This window comes from Megalops cyprinoides, chromosome 19 (assembly GCF_013368585.1).
Source record: "Megalops cyprinoides isolate fMegCyp1 chromosome 19, fMegCyp1.pri, whole genome shotgun sequence".
NCBI classification, from domain to species: Eukaryota; Metazoa; Chordata; class Actinopteri; order Elopiformes; family Megalopidae; genus Megalops; species Megalops cyprinoides.
The window spans coordinates 25,812,816-25,829,858 of record NC_050601.1 but is presented as its reverse complement, the minus strand read 5'-3'; the positions used below and the strand labels follow the sequence as shown (position 1 = coordinate 25,829,858).

Below are 17,043 nucleotides of genomic sequence, written 5' to 3'. Positions count from 1 at the left end.
TCAAAGCAGCTGGAAATAGCACTACCATACAATGTGGTGAGAGAGTAAGAGAGAGAGAGAGAGACACAGAAAACGCATGAAAGAGGGAGAAAGTGTAGCGCCCAGCGCCTGGGGGCAAGGCTTTAAACAGTAGCTGACCACATAGCGATGGCTGCCAGTTGAGCGCAAGGTCAACAGTGTGGCCACAAGCAGCTTTACAATCAGAGCTGGTGTGTGTGGTCTAGCAAAGCTGCAGCTCTTACAGTCAAGGCCAGCTGGACTGCACATATTAAAAACATACACTTTTACGCATATGCAGTAAATGTACTATAAGAAAAGCTGCAAATGTTAAAGTAGTTATAGCTTAAATAGTAGTAGCGTACATATTTTATATTATATAGGACATACTTTTACACTGCTGGCTGATGTAAAAAGACAGGCACACAGGTACATCAGCTTATAAAATCCCTCTCTCTGTCTGTGGCTGACACCTTAGCCTGCTGCTGGGGTTCATGAGGGATGCAGATGCCCCATTGTGGAAGGGCTACTTCTACGCCTCTCTGATGTTCCTGCTGTCCTGCCTGCAGTCCCTGTGTAACCACCAGTACATGTACACCTGCTTCACCGTGGGCATGAGGGTGAAGACTGCTGTCATGGGCCTTGTCTACCGCAAGGTATGTTCACATTGCATCCTACTGTCCTCCCAGGAAGACATGTGTCCCACAGCTCAATGAGGGCGTCTCATAAAAAAATACATTTTGCTTAGCAGATGCTCTTAACCACAGTGACTTTTATAGCTAAAGGTTTATCAGCTGTATATTGACTGTGGCAGTTCAGGTTAAGTTTCTTCTGCAAGGGTACAACAGCAATGCTTGACCAAGGAATGGAACCAACAACCTTTTGGGGTACAAGCCCTACTCCTCCAGTATACCACACTACTGTCCCATTATTATACACCTGGAATCTGCAGCCTGCTGATTATTTTACTTTCCCTGCCAAACAACATTGACAACGCTGCTCTTCTATTGGTCATATCCAAAACATAATAATATAATATTAATAAAGACAACATTTTTATTATTATTACTATTATCATCCCTGACTTCTCTCCCACAGTCGTTGGTCATCACCAGCGCAGCCCGCAGAACCTGCACTGTGGGAGAGATCGTGAACCTCGTGTCGACGGACACACAGAAGCTCATGGACTTCGTGGTGTATTTCAATGCAGTCTGGGCAGCCCCCATCGAGATCGCCCTCTGCCTCTTCTTCCTCTGGCAGGTAGACACTCCCCACCATGACCTTACAAAAATGTAACATACTTCAGCAGACGGTAGAATATTAAATGCAACTTTCAGCAGATTGAAAGATATGTGACATGTAACTTTGAACATATATTCTGGGACACTGAGGTTGATATAGTAGGCCTATGCAGTACAATTTTGACATGCATATAAAATTTTTCCTAATGTCACTTTTAGTGAGTAAATTTCACACACAAGCACGTTTGCCTAATGCCCTGTTAAAATGGATTTTTGTCTTACAGGTCCATTATGTGAACCAATTTTGCGCCCGAGAGAGGTTTAGCTGAATGTCTTTGCAGAAAACACAGTGACTGTAACGCGCATCTCAATGCCTGTGACAATGTCTGCGTTTCTCTTTACTTTCAGCATTTAGGGCCGTCAGCCCTGGCTGGTATAGCGACCGTCATCGTTATATTTCCCCTCAATGGCTTTATCGCGAAGAAACGGAGCAAACTCCAGGTACTTCCGACGACATTTAGGTCTCTGTGAAGAATGACGTGCCCCAATCCGCGCGTTCCACGCGCTGGTTTAGAGCTTTGACCGCGTCGTGCAGCTGGTTTAAATTTAAAAAAAAGAGAGAGTTGTTTGACTGCGCAAATGGTCTGTGTGCATTTCAAACCTTTGATCCCTCCTACATTACCCAAAAGAAGAACGACCACAGAAAACGGTGCTATAAAATGTCAATGTTTCATTTATTTTACTAGGACAAACAACAGACGTTTGGCAGCACTACACTTGAAAGCGGAGTTACAGATCAGAGCCTATTAACTGCTGTCTTTGAACTCGGGATTCTATTTTCGTATGCCGAAATGGCGTTTTTGTTATATGTATGATTGATACCGCGCGAGCTGTGGTATCAGCTCTTTCCTCTGTTGTATAATTCCCCTGAGGAAGTTTAATAATGCTGATTACTGTTTTTTTCTATTAACTATGCAGGGATTTCTTTTAACTTTTAAGGTTCTTTTACACTGACGTCTGCATGTTTATGCATTGCATTAAGGACGTTAACTTGTGCTGTGACTGAGTTTATATGCTTATATATAAGTTTATATATTTTCTCCTAACAGTTTATTTTCTTGGAAAAAATCCTTCAGTCCTGTTTCTTATAGCCTCATCCATATTATGCATTTATACTTTATATAAAATGCATATTTACTATAGCAGGCTGGCTTGTGTAGCTTGTTCAATAACACAACAGCAGTGAAAATATGAGAACCAAGGCCCTCAAATAAGGTGAAAAAAGAAGGGTCATATTAAAAAATTGTGACACATTTCAGTGTAATGCCTTCCTCAGGGAGTTGGACACAGTTTAAGTGTTAAGTGAAGTGAACCCACAACAGCAGTGTCACATTTGGGCTTAAACGAGCACCCCTCCGGGTTACTTTGCCCCCTCAGGAGATTCAGATGAAGTACACGGATGGAAGGATAAAGCTTATGAATGAGATCCTGAATGGGATCAAGATTCTGAAGTTCTACGCCTGGGAGAAGGCCTTCCGGGAGAGGGTGCAGGGCTACAGGGAGAGAGAGCTGCAGGCCCTCAAGAGATCCCAGATCCTCTACTCTGTGTCCATCGCCTCCTTCAACTCCTCCTCCTTCCTGGTATGTGTTGCAAGGGCTTGCTTCTGCTTGTCCCCCTGTCTTTAAGAATTGAATGTTATGGCTTGGCTATTGATGTCTCAATTGGTTTCTAATGCCCTCTAAATTTGCACATGTATTCGATAATAATGATGATGGTTATTGTGGTACTACTACTAATAATAATCGTTATCCTCATTATTGTAGTAATGAAAAAATAATAAGAAGAATCAATAGTGCATGCAGCGATGTACTGTAAAATCCCAGGGTCCCCCCTGCAAAGTTGGGGGGGGGGGGGCCTTTGTGGGTTGAACTTTAAATTTTTCTAGGCATGCTGATTGGCCCTATATGCATTTGTGATAGGTTCATTTCAACTGAAACTTGTGCACCAAGGCCGACTCTTTTTTCACTCCAAAGCAGACTTGCTGCATTAGAGTGCCTCATAAATTAGACTGACTCTGATTGCATTAGCAGTAGTTTGGGCCCCCCTGCACTGCACCCCTCGTATGCTCATCCCACCCACCACTGTGTACCGATCCTCTTAGTCTCTGTCGTCCTCAGATTGCCTTTGCCATGTTTGGAGTCTACGTGCTGATCGACAATAAGAATGTTCTGGACGCTCAGAAAGTCTTCGTGTCCATGGCCCTCATCAACATCCTGAAGACCCCTCTGAGCCAGCTGCCCTTCGCCATGAGTACCACCATGCAGGTGAGGTCAAAGGGCAAAGTCAAACACTGCCCTCAAACTTTCATTACTGTGCCATTTTCTCCATACAGTTCTTCCATGGATAAGCGCATCTTACACACTTAAGGTTTGAGGATTGAGGTTTCCTGGAAAATTTATCTTCATTTCTGGTGGCAATTTTGTACAGTATACATATCAAATATATGATAATTTTAAGACACTTTACTGACAGATGTGTAAGAGAAAAACTTAGATGTCCTTTAAGACAACTCTATGAGTGAATTAAACCACATGAAACTGGGTTAATCTTAATGGGTTGCTATTTGTTTCAGGCTGTTGTCTCACTCAAGCGCCTTGGAAAATTTCTTTGTCAAGAAGAACTTAAACCGGGCAATGTGGAAAAGGTCCCCTGCACCCCCGGTAGGAGTCCTCATAAAGTTTCTGCCATTAATAGTTTGCCATTGCATATATCCCTATAAATCAAACTAACAATATAATTTAAGGAAAGATATGACAACAGCAACATATTATTTACAATTATGTAGGAAAAACTGCAGTAAAAATAACGATGGTTTACACATCCTTGAAAGCATATTAAAAATTATGATGGTATGTTTTAAACATTTCGGAACACTGATTTATTGTTTCAGTAAATGCTGTTGTCAGCAGTGCTAACTACAGTATGTAAAACACTGTAAGTGGTGATTCTGCATGTGGTTGAGTTAAAAATAAATACCAAAACAGTCTATCACCAGAATCAGAGTTGAGTAGCGCGGGTGTAAAGTATAAGTGGGTATAAAAATGCTCAGTGAACTTGGTCGTTCAGACTGTGTCAAGAATGCAGATCCGTTTGGAATCCTTGCAGCAGGTAAAGAAGAACTTTTCAGATACTGTCTAGTTAAGCATATATTGATACCCCCCTTTCTCACGCATTCTCTCAGAGGGAGATGGAGTAGTGATAGAGAATGGGACTTTCAGCTGGTCTAAAGAGGGCACTCCGTGCCTCAGGAGGTGAGTCTCAGTATTCTGCCCCCAAGCAAGTGATACCAAAGACTTAAAAAAAATGGTACCCATTGGCACTAAGCATTAAATGGGTTGAATTCTGGGTAATGGCATATTGATAGACTGGTGTTCTGTCCAGGGCAATAAGCTCCAATCATAAACTGCACACCATCCCATGCTCCCACTAACATAGTGCCATAGTCACCAGATTAGCTCAAGTATGCTGCAGTTGAAGGTTTAGTGTGACAGCTCACCGTCGCCCCCTGTGTTGGTAGGATCAGCGTACGTGTGCCGCAGAGATCCCTGGTTGCTGTGGTGGGCCACGTAGGCAGCGGGAAGTCCTCCCTGCTCTCGGCGATGCTTGGCGAGATGGAGAAGAGAAGCGGCCGAGTCTCAGTCAGGGTAGGAGTGCCTGGCCACCACACAGAACCTCACACCAGCCAGTTAGTGCCACTGAGGTTTCACTAAGAGTCCTCATTAAAAAGAGCTACAAACCAAGAAAATTGATTAAAACTGAGGGCAGTGCTTTTAACATTGAACTAACAACTAATCTATTTGTGTAGTAATTTGTTATTGTCAGAAAAGAGCCTAAAACTTGCTCAGTAAAAAGAACATTGTGTAACAATTACAGAAAATAAATAGTTTAAAAAAGTAAAATAAAACTCATCACTCAAAGTTCAGGGGAAAGTGGTTAGAGGGTACATGCCCTTCCTTAATTAAAGCGTGGCGGTTTTCACCAATGGCTCCCCCACCTCTCTCTCACTCTGCTTGCTGTCACTCGTTCACTGATCTGGGATCTGCTGTGGATCTGTGCCTGGCTCTGCAGGGCTCTGTGGCCTACGTGCCCCAGCAGGCCTGGATTCAGAACGCCACCCTGCGGGACAACATCTTGTTTGGGCGCGAGAGGAAGGAGAGCTGGTACCAGCAGGTGGTGGAGGCCTGCGCCCTGCTGCCTGACCTGGAGATCCTGCCCGCTGGAGACATCACCGAGATCGGAGAGAAGGTGAGAGCGGCAGACACTGCTGCGGCACAGTGGCGCCAGCCGAGGTCTGGGCTGTCAGTACTCAGTGGAGATGTCTTGCTATGTTGAGTGTGGAATTTTATTCTAGTTGTGGGCAAGTTGACTGTGGAACCATAATGATCATATGTGTACGTTTTCTCCACTTCACATGAACGATTTTGGTCTCACCTCAAAGATGAATGTAGAGATTACCTCAAATGATAATGATAGGTTTTGTTTGGAAGCCTTCAAAGGTGATTTTTAAATTTTACTCAGTGTCAACACCTCATTTCTGTGGCCCTGAAGGAAGGCCAGGATATGTTTGCACCTCTGAATGTCTGTCACATCTGTTTGTATAAAAGGGGTGCAGTAACCACATTTTACCACTAGGAGTTTTGAGGCTGATAAATTGAGCTCTGCTTGTTCTGTCTCAGGGGCTGAACCTCTCTGGAGGGCAAAAACAGAGGGTGAGCCTGGCACGGGCGGTGTACAGGAGGGCGGACATTTACCTGCTCGATGACCCCCTGTCTGCTGTGGACGCCCACGTCGGCCAGCACATTTTTGACAAGGTCATTGGACCCAAGGGTGTGCTGTGTGACAAGGTAATGCCCTTAAAGAAAAAGCCTTCTATGAGTAGGTGTGTCCAAACTTTTGACTGGTACTATATGTCGTTTAACATTTATTTTACATGGAGCATTATACTTATTCTGGAAAAAAGGCATTAGGGTATTTGAAAATGAAACCCAACTTGGACACATTTAGTACATGCTGAGTAAATGGCCTATTCTGGACAGATTTAAAAAATACTTGGAATGTCCAACCAAGCACTTTCCCTGGGTTTTGTTTTTCATAGGTGTTCTTAATGCTTTTCAATGCTCAGTGTTTCACCTAAAAAGGAATCTTGGGTGGCTGAGTAAATTCATTTTTGTAAATTCAATGTGCCTGAGTAATCTGGTCTTTCATAAATTTAGCACTAAATTAAGAATTCTTAAGTTAAGAAGTACTGTTATTCCACACTCTGGAGTATTCTGGTGGGAGTTCTCTTATTCTGGAGAAGTGCATCAGAGTGAACACATTACCAACACAGCCCCTGTGCTTAAAGCCCAGCACCAGCATCATTGGTAAGACTGTGTCGTGTGATGTGCACAGACGCGCGTCCTGGTGACCCACGGCCTCAGCTTCCTGCCGCAGGCCGACCTGATCCTGGTGATGGTGGACGGCGAGATCACGGAGGTGGGCTCGTACACGGAGCTGCTGGGGCGGCAGGGCGCCTTCGCTGAGTTCATACACACCTTTGCCAGCAGTGAGAGCAAGGAGGGCCCCACACATCGAGGTAGGGGGACCTGCACGGCGCTCAGCCTGCTCCTTCATCACTTCAGTCACTACTGTTTGCACGATTCATCACAACTCAACATTCCTTCTGTACTGAATCAAAGTGAAACTTGAAAATGAGCTCTGATAACTCTGAGTTCTCTTATTCTGGAGAATCAGAGTGAACACATTACCAACATAGCCCCTGCATTTAGTAGAAGGCTGCCTCATGGGGAAATATTTGTGGAATTTACCAGCAGGAATAAGTTGAAAATGCACTGACTTTCCATATTTAATTACGAGTCTAGATCTCTAAAATAAAAAGATGTAATTTTTAGACATTGAGGTTTGCAGGTTCTGTTGTGATTTTTTTTTATAGAAGCTGTTCTGTAAAAAAATGTGTGTATTGTGAAGCTGACGTATAGTGTAAAAGCTGTTAGTGTAGTTTAGAAAAGCTAATGTATAAACTGTTTACTGTTTTTACAAATTGTGCTATTTGCAGAAGCTGAAGTTTACAGACTTGACAGTATTTACAGAAGCTGAGAATTTATATTTTTTATATTTATTAAAATAGATGTGTGTATATATATATATATATATATATATATATATATATATATATATATATATATTAGATATAGATAATAGACATTTTATATTTTATGTATTCATAAGTATGTATATAAACCGATGTTTGCAGATACTGTTGACAGTATTCACAGTTTGCAGTCAGTTGTGAAGCTGACCTTTACAAACTGTACTGATGTTGTTTGCAGAACCTGAAGTTGATATTATTTTCAGAAGCTGATGTTCAAGCTCTTGTTGCGGGCAACAGGAAGTCCTCATCACGCCTCAGCATGACGGACTTCCTGCCCACCTCCAGAGATCTCTCCCATGAGCTGCTCATCAGGTAACTGTGACCAATGACGTGCCCATATGAAGCAGCAACATAATATGGGGTCAAGGGCCTGGTCCAAAGTGTAAGGAAGATATTTTTTAATACAGTGTATGTCAGATATACTGCCTGTATCATAAAATATATCAGTTACTGCTATATGTGCATGGTCATATACATGATACATTGTACAATATGTGTAATTTCACAATGTAATGTAATATACACTCATTAATGTTGATGAAGATGACCGTAACTGATGTTGTGTGGGAATGTGTCCCATGCACTTTAATGAACTTTAAAAACATATTCTCAAAATTATGGATGATATATGTTGCCAGGTTAGTGAAGGAGCTGTAAGAATCATTGGTCCTCCAACCTTTGACAAAACACAGTCGTGATGTGTACCTTGGGTCTCCCCAGCAGCGACCCAGGCGGCACCAGCCCTCAAAACACAGAACCCATCCCTGATCAGAACCACGAGCCAGAACCAGATGGTGCAGGCAGGCTGACAGAGGTGGACAGAGCCCACACTGGCAGGGTGGGTGCATTGCTGAAGACTTAAACGGTGGAGCTACAGCAGACCCGCCCAGATTATGTGTGGTCTGAGTCATTTTTAGTGGCAGTGGACAGCAATTAAGGACACCAGAGCACTTACCTTAAGCATCATTTAATAATCATACTCTATCTGTCTAGATTGTTTTCAATGATTAACAAGCATACAGATTTAAATAAGGGTCACTCATTAGCAGCTGTTGCAGCAGTGCTTTCGGAAGAGTGGTTTGTAAATCTGGAACCATCCACTCTCATAAAACTTTCATAAAATAAACCTCAGACACAGAAAATAATAGCAAGGCAGAAGTCAGAGTTTTTTGGTTTATTTGTTTTTTGGTTCCTCTCAGAGGTAGTATCTGGTAATCAGCTGACCAGAGTTTTTTTGTGGTTTTTCGCCCTCTCAGGAGCAAATCTTTAAATCTTTAGGTAGCAAACTTAAGCTAGCTAGTCGGGTAGTTTAGCTAACCAGCCAGTTCCAGTTCTTCTGCATTTGCTTTTAGGATATCTTGATTCTGGTTGTGTTAGCACGTCTGCTTTTGCTGAACTGTAGGCATAGTTTATTGTATGTAGACTAAGTGGCATTTCTTGTGTTTAATTTCTACCTTTGACTCTTCTGAGCCACCTTGGTGCTTGTACCACTTTTTTTAGCTGGAAATTCTGTCTTGGCAGTAAATCTTTATTTAGGGAAAGTGTGTTCAGTTAGGGGAGAAACATGTGTCCAAAGCTATGCAAGAGTTGCCGGATGATCGGATTTCTGGAGGGAGACCTCCAGGATGAGTTCATCTGCAATTGTTGCCAACTCGTTGAGCACTTGGAGAACAATATTCTTGATCTTGAGGCCCAACTAGCTGGACTCCACAGTAATCCTGAATTGTTACAGTTCCAGGAACTGATTAGTACGCCCTATAGAGAGATAGTATGCTCACCGAAGCTGGGTAGGGGGGAAGATACAGACCAGATAGAGTGAGAGAGCTGGGTTACAGTAGGGCGTAGGTGTAGAAAGGGGTGCACAATTCCAAGAGGGGCGGCATCTCCGGAGATCACGGTGACCAACCGTTTCATGCCACTGCAGGACGAGTTGGCCCACGATCCTGAGAGTGGGAGGACTGAAGAGCCCCAGGGCACCCAGGCAGCCTCATTCTCCATGAAAAGGGAGTTAATGATAGTGGGGGACTCAATCATTAGAGGGGTAGATAGCATAGTGTGTTGGCGCGACAAGGAGTCTCGCATGGTCTGTTGCCTGCCAGGTGCCCAGGTTTGAGACCTCCTGGAGCATGCGGACAAGCTCCTGGCCAGAGTGGGGAAGGATCCAGTGGTCATGGTCCATGTTGGAGCCAATGACATAGGAAGGGGTAGGTTTGGGGTTCTGCAGGACAAATTTATTGAGCTAGCGGGGAAGATTAGGAGCAGAACCTCCATGATAGTTTTCTCTGGAATTCTACCAGTACCATGTGTAAGCAAAGGGAAGCAAGCCTTTATATGGAGTTTTAACATGTGGCTACAAACCTGGTGTAGGAAAGAGGGGTACAGGTTTATGGGCCACTGGGATTTCTTTTGGAACAGGGATGACCTGTACAAGTGGGACGGGTTACACCTGAACCGGAGGGGTACAGCTGCATTGGGCCAGCGTATGCTTAGGGTAACAGAGGGTTATTTAAACTAGAGTCTGGGAGGGCAGGGAGGTTATACAGTGAGATGGGTAGGGATAGACAGACTGCCGGAATAGAACACACCAGTATTTTTTTAAGTATTTTATTAGTAGGGAGGGAACCATGATTGCAATTCAGTCAGAGCAGCACTGTAAAAGAGGTGGTTTTGAGCAGCTGGGAGTGAAAAGGAAAGACAGGAAATACACACGCAGTCCCCTGAAATTTCTGTTTAAATGCTAGAAGCATAAAAAATAAAATTTTGGAACTAGAAACAGTTATGAGTAATAGTAATTATGATGTTGATGGGGTCACAGAGACGTGGCTTGGTGCAGGGGATGGGGATGAGTATAACGTAGAGGGATACAAGCTGCTAAGAAAAGATAGAACCAATAGAAGAGGAGGGGGTGTAGCTCTCTATGTAAGGGATAATCTTAATATTCAGGGAATTCCAAGAATGGAGCCCCTTGGTTTTAGTGAAATATATTGGGGGGAAATATGATGAATGGTGAATGTCTGAGTATGTTATAGGCCACCAGCTCAGACAGCAGTGCTAACAGTATGCTCTTTGATAATATTAAGCTAGCATGTCAGGAGGGTGAGACAATAGTAATGGGGGACTTCAGTTACCCTTCAATTAATTGGGAAGCTGTGTCAGGTCATGGTAAATGTGAGGAAGTTTTTAGATGTTGTAAATGACTGCTTTTTTATCCAGTCTGTTACTCAACCTACAAGAGAGAACACAATTCTAGATCTGTTTCTGTGTAATAATCCTGATAGAATTTGCAGTACTGAGGTAGGGGAGCCACTTGGAAAAAGTGACCATAGTGCAGTTACATTTGAAGTTTTTTGGCAAGAAGTCTGCATTCTCCAATGCTAGAATTTTCAACTTTAGACAAGCTGACTTTATTAAGATGCATGATTATACAAGGAATATAAACTGGGTACCTCTTCTAAATGGCAAAACTGTGAAAGAAATGTGGTGCATATTTAAAATGATTATTCTGGATGTACAGCGTAAATTCATTCCCCAAGTGAGAAAAGGGAAGCTGAAAAAGAAATGTCTACAGTGAATGAATCCACAATGAATAAGTTGTTACGAGAAACAAAAAGAGAAATTATTTATAAAATACAAGTTGGACAGCTCAGAGAGTAATGAGATTGAATATAGTAATATGCAAGCTCAAGTTAAGAAAAAAAATAAGGGAAGCTAAAAGGTGTTTTGAAAGACAGATTGCACTAGATGCAAAGAGCAACTCTAAACGCTTTTTTTAATACTACAGTCGTAGAAGGATGGTTAAGGATAAGAAGTATAAAAAATAAGGATGGAGTTATGGTTTATGATGATAAAGCTATTGCCGATACCCTAAATAGTTTGTGGAGAGTTTCACTAGTGAAGTGTTTTCACATATGCCTTCAGGTGCATTCAATTCTCAGAGTCTTGTGGAGGAAATTGATTTAAATGATGCAGAAGTACTAGATAAACTCCAAAAACTTAAAACAAATAAGGCAGCAGGCCCCGATGGAATATATCCAAGAGTTCTCAGGGAACTAGCGGAAGTGCTTTACAATCCTCTGACAGTTATTTTTAAACAATCTCTCAAAACTGGAGAAATACCAGATGACTGGAAACATGGCAGTGTAGTACCTGTCTACAAGAAAGGTGACCAGACTGATCCAGGAAATTATAGGCCCGTCATCTTAATTTATATCACATGTAAATTACTGGAATCCATCATTAGGGACAATTTGGAATTATTCCTTGAACAAAATGGTATCTTAAATGATAGCCAGCATGGTTTTCGCAGAGGGAGGTCATGCTTAACAAACCTCCTGGACTTTTTTGAGGAAGCTACAGTGTGTTTAGACTCAAACCAAGCTTTTGATGTTATCTATTTGGACTTTCAAAAGGCATTTGACAAAGTACCGCATGAGAGGCTCATAGTGAAAATGAAATCTGCAGGAATTACAGGAGCAGGAGGAGTGGATTCGAAGTTGGTTGTCTAATAGAAAGCAGACTGTAACTGTGGGAGGTATTGTATCAGAGCAGGGTCCTGTATGAAGTGGAGTCCTGGGGCCTCTGCTATTCCTTATATACATAAATGATCTTGATGCAGAGGTTAGTAGTAAAACAGTAAAATTTGCAGATGATACAAAACTAGGGGGCCTAGCAAACAGTATAGAATCAACTAAGGTAATACAGGAAGACCTAAACAGCATCCAAAAGCGGGCAGATACCTGGCAGATGACATTAAATTTAGCTAAATGGTAAGTCTTGCATGTGGGAAATAAGAACCTTAGACAAGACTACTTCATGGGGGGAAAAAACTAGAATGTGCTCAATTTGAAAAAGACTTGGGAGTAATAGTTGACCCAAGCCTAACAGGATTTAGGCAGTTGGCTGTAGCAGTAAAAAAGGCCAACAGAATGTTAGAATATATAGCCAAAAGTATTGATTATAAATCTAAGGAGATTATATTGAAATTATACAATGCTTTAGTCAAACCTCACTGGGAATATTGTGTGCAGTTCTGGGCACCGCAGTAAAAGAAAGATATTGAGGATCTTGAAAAAGTTCAAAGAAGGGCAACTAAATTAGTTCCTGAAATATACTTCCATGAAATGTAAAAGCTATGAGGAAAGACTCAAGTTACTTATATACTTAAATACTTAGTACTTACTATACTTAATAGTAACCTATTTAGACTTAGCGAGAGGAGCCTTAGGGGTGATCTAATAGAGGTTTTTAAATATATAAAAGGACTCAATAAGGTTAATTATAATACATTTTTTAGGGTGAGTTCAGTCTGTAGAACAAGGGGACATAAATGGAAACTAGTGAAGAGTAAGTTCTGATATAAGCACTGATATAAGGAAGTACTATTTTACACAAAGAGTTATCAATACATGGAATAGGTTGCCAGGTCATGTAGTTGACGCAGAGACCCTTGCTGTGTTCAAGCCCAGACTTGATGCAGTTTTGGATTCTCTTTAATTGTAATGGCAAGCTTAGTTGGACCGAATGGCCTGTTCTTGTCGTTTGCTCTTATGTTCTTATGTTCTTAATCAGTACATCTGACTCTCCAGGCCTCTCTCGGTCTTCGCAGGTGAAGCTGGAGATGTACACGGAGTACTTCAGGACCGTGGGCCTGGCCCTCATCCTGCCCATCATCTTTCTGTACGCCTTCCAACAGGCCGCCTCGCTGTCCTACAACTACTGGCTTAGCATGTGGGCTGACGACCCCGTCGTCAACGGCACGCAGGTCGACGCTGACCTCAAGCTCGGCGTATTCGGAGCCCTCGGATTTGCGCAAGGTCAGGGGGTGTCACTTCACCTCAAGAATCTGATATTAGAACAGGCTTTGTCCAGGGGCTGCTACTGATTTATTCAACTCTCTTAGTATTGGTGTGCATTGTCATCATCTAGTGGCGAAACAAAGGTATTGCTTTCACCCCATTCACTCAGTCAGGGGAGTCAGTGGGTAACTCAATGACTCAATCACCCATGTCTCTTGGACTGTTTAGTCAAAGCCAAAATGTCTCTTTTGAAAGATATAAGGTAGAATAGTAGGTGATTAAATGCAGCAATGTCTCTTCTCTTTGTGAAGTAATGATCTCATTATATTACATTGCTGTCATTCAACAGATGCTCTTATGCAGAGTGATTTACATAAGTTACAATTTTTACATACTATCCATTTATACAGCTGGATATTTACTGAGGCAATTGTGGGTTAAGTACGTTGCCCAAGGGTACAGAAGCAGTGCCCTTTCGGTTATGAGTCCTGCTCCTTACTACTATGCTACACTGCCACCCATGTAAGGCATGATGGAATGTGAAATCTGTGAAAGTGTAATGGAAAAGAAAGCTGTAATCTGATCTCGATATCTCCGGAGACAGGAGTCCATTGCTATGGGCAGGCTGTTGTATGCGCCATATACTAACTTGTTGGTTTTCGGCGCCTGGTTTCAGGAGTGGCCATTTTTGGCACCACCGTGGCCATCTCGGTGGGTGGTATTATGGCGTCCCGCCACCTGCACCTGGATCTCCTGGACAACGTGTTGCGCTCGCCCATGTCCTTCTTCGAGCGCTGCCCCAGTGGGAATCTCCTCAACCGCTTCTCCAAGGAGGTGGACGCCATCGACTGCATGATCCCCGACGGCCTGAAGATGATGCTGGGCTACCTGTTTAAGCTGGTGGAAGTGTGCGTCATCGTGCTCATGGCCACGCCCTTTGCCGCTGTGGTCATCCTGCCCCTGGCTGTCTTCTACGCCTTCGTCCAGGTACGCACAAGCTACTTTCAGGAAGCCACTTTTCAAGGAAGCCAGAGGAGAGGCCAGGCTGAACCTTTGTGCTCATTGTAGATTTCCACTTAGGTTTCATCCAGATTTTTAGGTTCTCTCCCTTTGTTGTTTCATATAACTGGAGTGAAACGGGCTAGTAAGCCAGGCTGGGGTGAGGTGGTTAGGGAAGGAACATACTGACCTCACAGATGTGGGCCAAGTAGCCCGAACTGTCCGACCAATGAGAGGGGGTCAGGCTGCAGGGTGAAGCTGGAGCCGCAGGCCTACATAAGCAGCTTGTGCTAACATCACTGTTATTTTCAGACTTGATGAAGATCCTGAGCCCCAGCCCCAACCGTAACCATAAATGGGCTTGTTTTGCCTTCACACAATCTCAATCTGGTCTGAACACAATGAAGACATTTACGAAAAGGCGTCCCAGAACAGCTTGCGGGCGGAGATGCCTACAATGGGAGCTTGCGCTCCAACTGCAGTCAGATATACCTGCGGCCGACCTGAGGCAGCTGTGGTTTCCACGGCGCCCACATGTGGATGCCCTTAGGTCAGCTTGTGCATTGGGTGAACATCTTGACATTTTTAAATAAACTGTGTACAAAAAGTACATCAAGAGAAGACCGCCAAACCAACTAGAATAGAGTGACTCCAAAAAAGTTAATGGTTGAAGATAAAATGGAGCCAGCTGTGAAAAAAACAAAAACAGTCAATATGAGGTCTTTTCAGTCCTGCTTCTTTCTATTTGAAAGTAAGGTGTAACCTGCTGCATCTGGCAGGAATTCTTAGTGGTGTAACATCCATACATGATCCTAGGCAATCACAGTCCTGAAAGTTTCAGAGATGCCTTTCAGCCAGCAGCTGATTGGACACCTGGAACAATGGGTGATTGAAGCTCCCAACCAATCAATGGCTCTAGTTAAGTAAGTACGTCCTGAGCTGGAATGAAGATCAGAAAGCCCACAGCTGCAGCAGACAGATAAAAAGGAAGGAAGATAAGGTGAAACAAGATGGTGAGGGAAAGTATTTGCGCTTTTGTGAGATTTCAAGTGGAAGCTACTTACTAAAATAACACCCAAACCCAGAGAAAGAACCAAGTAACATGCAGAAGCTTATTGGTCCATTTAACATGTCGCCCTCTCCCAGAGTTTCTATGTGGCCACGTCATGCCAGCTGCGGAGACTGGAGTCGGTGAGCCGCTCACCCATCTACACCCACTTCAATGAGACGGTGCAGGGTGCCAGCGTGATCCGGGCGTACGGCGAGCAGCCCAGGTTCATTGTGCGGGCCAACCGCAGAGTTGACCACAATCAGGCTGCCTACTTCCCCAGATTTGTGGCTACCAGGTCAGAGACATCAGGAAAACTGACATCGGTGATGTGACATTTAATCTAGATGAATTAATGACAAGGCAAAAAAAAAATAGAAATTACTCTTGTGCAAGATTGATACAAGTGGAAAAAAATAATCTTGTGATATTAATCATTTTAATTGTTAATAAATCATTCTTAATATTTTCCTATAAAGAAATTATTTTTGCATAATAGTGCCCCCTTGTGGCAACCTATAACGTGTAAATTATTATTGAAGACTGCTTTTTGACTGGGATTGGTCTCTGTAGGTGGCTGGCTGTGAATCTGGAGTTCCTCGGTAGTATTCTGGTCCTTGCTGCCTCTGTCCTATCTGTGATGGGGAAGGACAGTCTAAGCCCTGGCCTTGTGGGATTGGCTGTGTCTCACTCCCTTCAGGTGAGAAGACTCTGTGGCACACCGCACACACAGGACAGGGTTCCCACAGTCATGGAAATCCTGGAAAATCCATGGAATTTTAAAATCCCATTTTCCAGGCCTGGAGAAGTCATGGAATTCAGTAAATTCATTGAAAGTTTTGGAAAAGTCATGAAATTTGATTTTGTCATACCAGGGGCATAGGAGATAAAGTATATTTTATTCTATATTTTATGGATTAATGCGAGTCACAAAATCCGATCGCTTCCTACTCCCATTACACAGTGTGGTAGCAGAGAGTGATGGGAGAAAACACGTTTTATCCAATCTCGTTTCGTTCTCCATGAACCTTCTGCCCTCCAAATCATTCACCACATCCTCAGTAGTGTAAATGAATAGGAAATCTAATTTCGGTTGTCAGACAGCATGGTGATCAAATTGTTCTATTCCTACGAGGTGGGCGTATCCTATCAAAACCAGTGGCCAAAGTCGTCTCTGGATTTGTCTGATAACAACTTGACTGACAGTAAATGCTAGCAATTTACTTCTGTTTAATTGTCATTTAATAATTAGGCCCAACCTGTGGAATAAAGTACGCAAATTTGGGTACTTGTAGGTAGTGAAAGGTCATGGAAATTTCATTAAAGGTCATTGAAAAGTCATGGAAAAGTTTTGAAATCTTGTCAGTGAAAATGGGTGGGAACCCTGACAGGAGCACCCTGGGTGGGTTGTTGAAAAAGCTAAAACTAGTTCACCAGTTTTACATATATGTAACAGAGGGGCTCAAAATGAATGAATCTCTCAGGATATTTAGATAGAAAGTGAAACCCAGGGTAAGTGACTGGTTGGCAAAAGCACACACCAAGTGACATGACCTTTACATGGCTTAAACCAAATATGTCTATTGCGTATGAATCAGTGCACTTTGGATTACTTGCATTTCCACTGATACATGGTTAATCAATCTAAAGTGGAAGGGGTGATGTTCCTGAGTAAAGTAGTGGACATGCTGCCATACACAATGTAAACCTGGTGCCTGGAACCTTTAACCTGATAATCATTGCGACCCTGC

The 17,043-nt window shown here is 42.9% G+C and overlaps 1 protein-coding gene across 1 annotated transcript in view; it reads left to right on the top strand.

Annotated features, from left to right (window-relative positions):
- Positions 1 to 17,043, top strand: part of LOC118794199 (multidrug resistance-associated protein 1-like) — a 34,295-nt gene that overhangs the window by 13,680 nt on the left and 3,572 nt on the right. Inside the window, exons 9-25 of the mRNA XM_036552401.1 lie at positions 476 to 653; positions 1,096 to 1,257; positions 1,647 to 1,739; positions 2,676 to 2,879; positions 3,417 to 3,563; positions 3,872 to 3,959; positions 4,481 to 4,550; positions 4,817 to 4,943; positions 5,368 to 5,544; positions 5,976 to 6,143; positions 6,691 to 6,874; positions 7,654 to 7,762; positions 8,171 to 8,288; positions 13,056 to 13,263; positions 13,922 to 14,232; positions 15,391 to 15,590; positions 15,866 to 15,992. Of these exons, the coding sequence (XP_036408294.1) occupies positions 476 to 653; positions 1,096 to 1,257; positions 1,647 to 1,739; positions 2,676 to 2,879; positions 3,417 to 3,563; positions 3,872 to 3,959; positions 4,481 to 4,550; positions 4,817 to 4,943; positions 5,368 to 5,544; positions 5,976 to 6,143; positions 6,691 to 6,874; positions 7,654 to 7,762; positions 8,171 to 8,288; positions 13,056 to 13,263; positions 13,922 to 14,232; positions 15,391 to 15,590; positions 15,866 to 15,992 (2,671 nt within the window). The remainder of the gene's footprint in view (positions 1 to 475; positions 654 to 1,095; positions 1,258 to 1,646; positions 1,740 to 2,675; positions 2,880 to 3,416; positions 3,564 to 3,871; positions 3,960 to 4,480; positions 4,551 to 4,816; positions 4,944 to 5,367; positions 5,545 to 5,975; positions 6,144 to 6,690; positions 6,875 to 7,653; positions 7,763 to 8,170; positions 8,289 to 13,055; positions 13,264 to 13,921; positions 14,233 to 15,390; positions 15,591 to 15,865; positions 15,993 to 17,043) is intronic.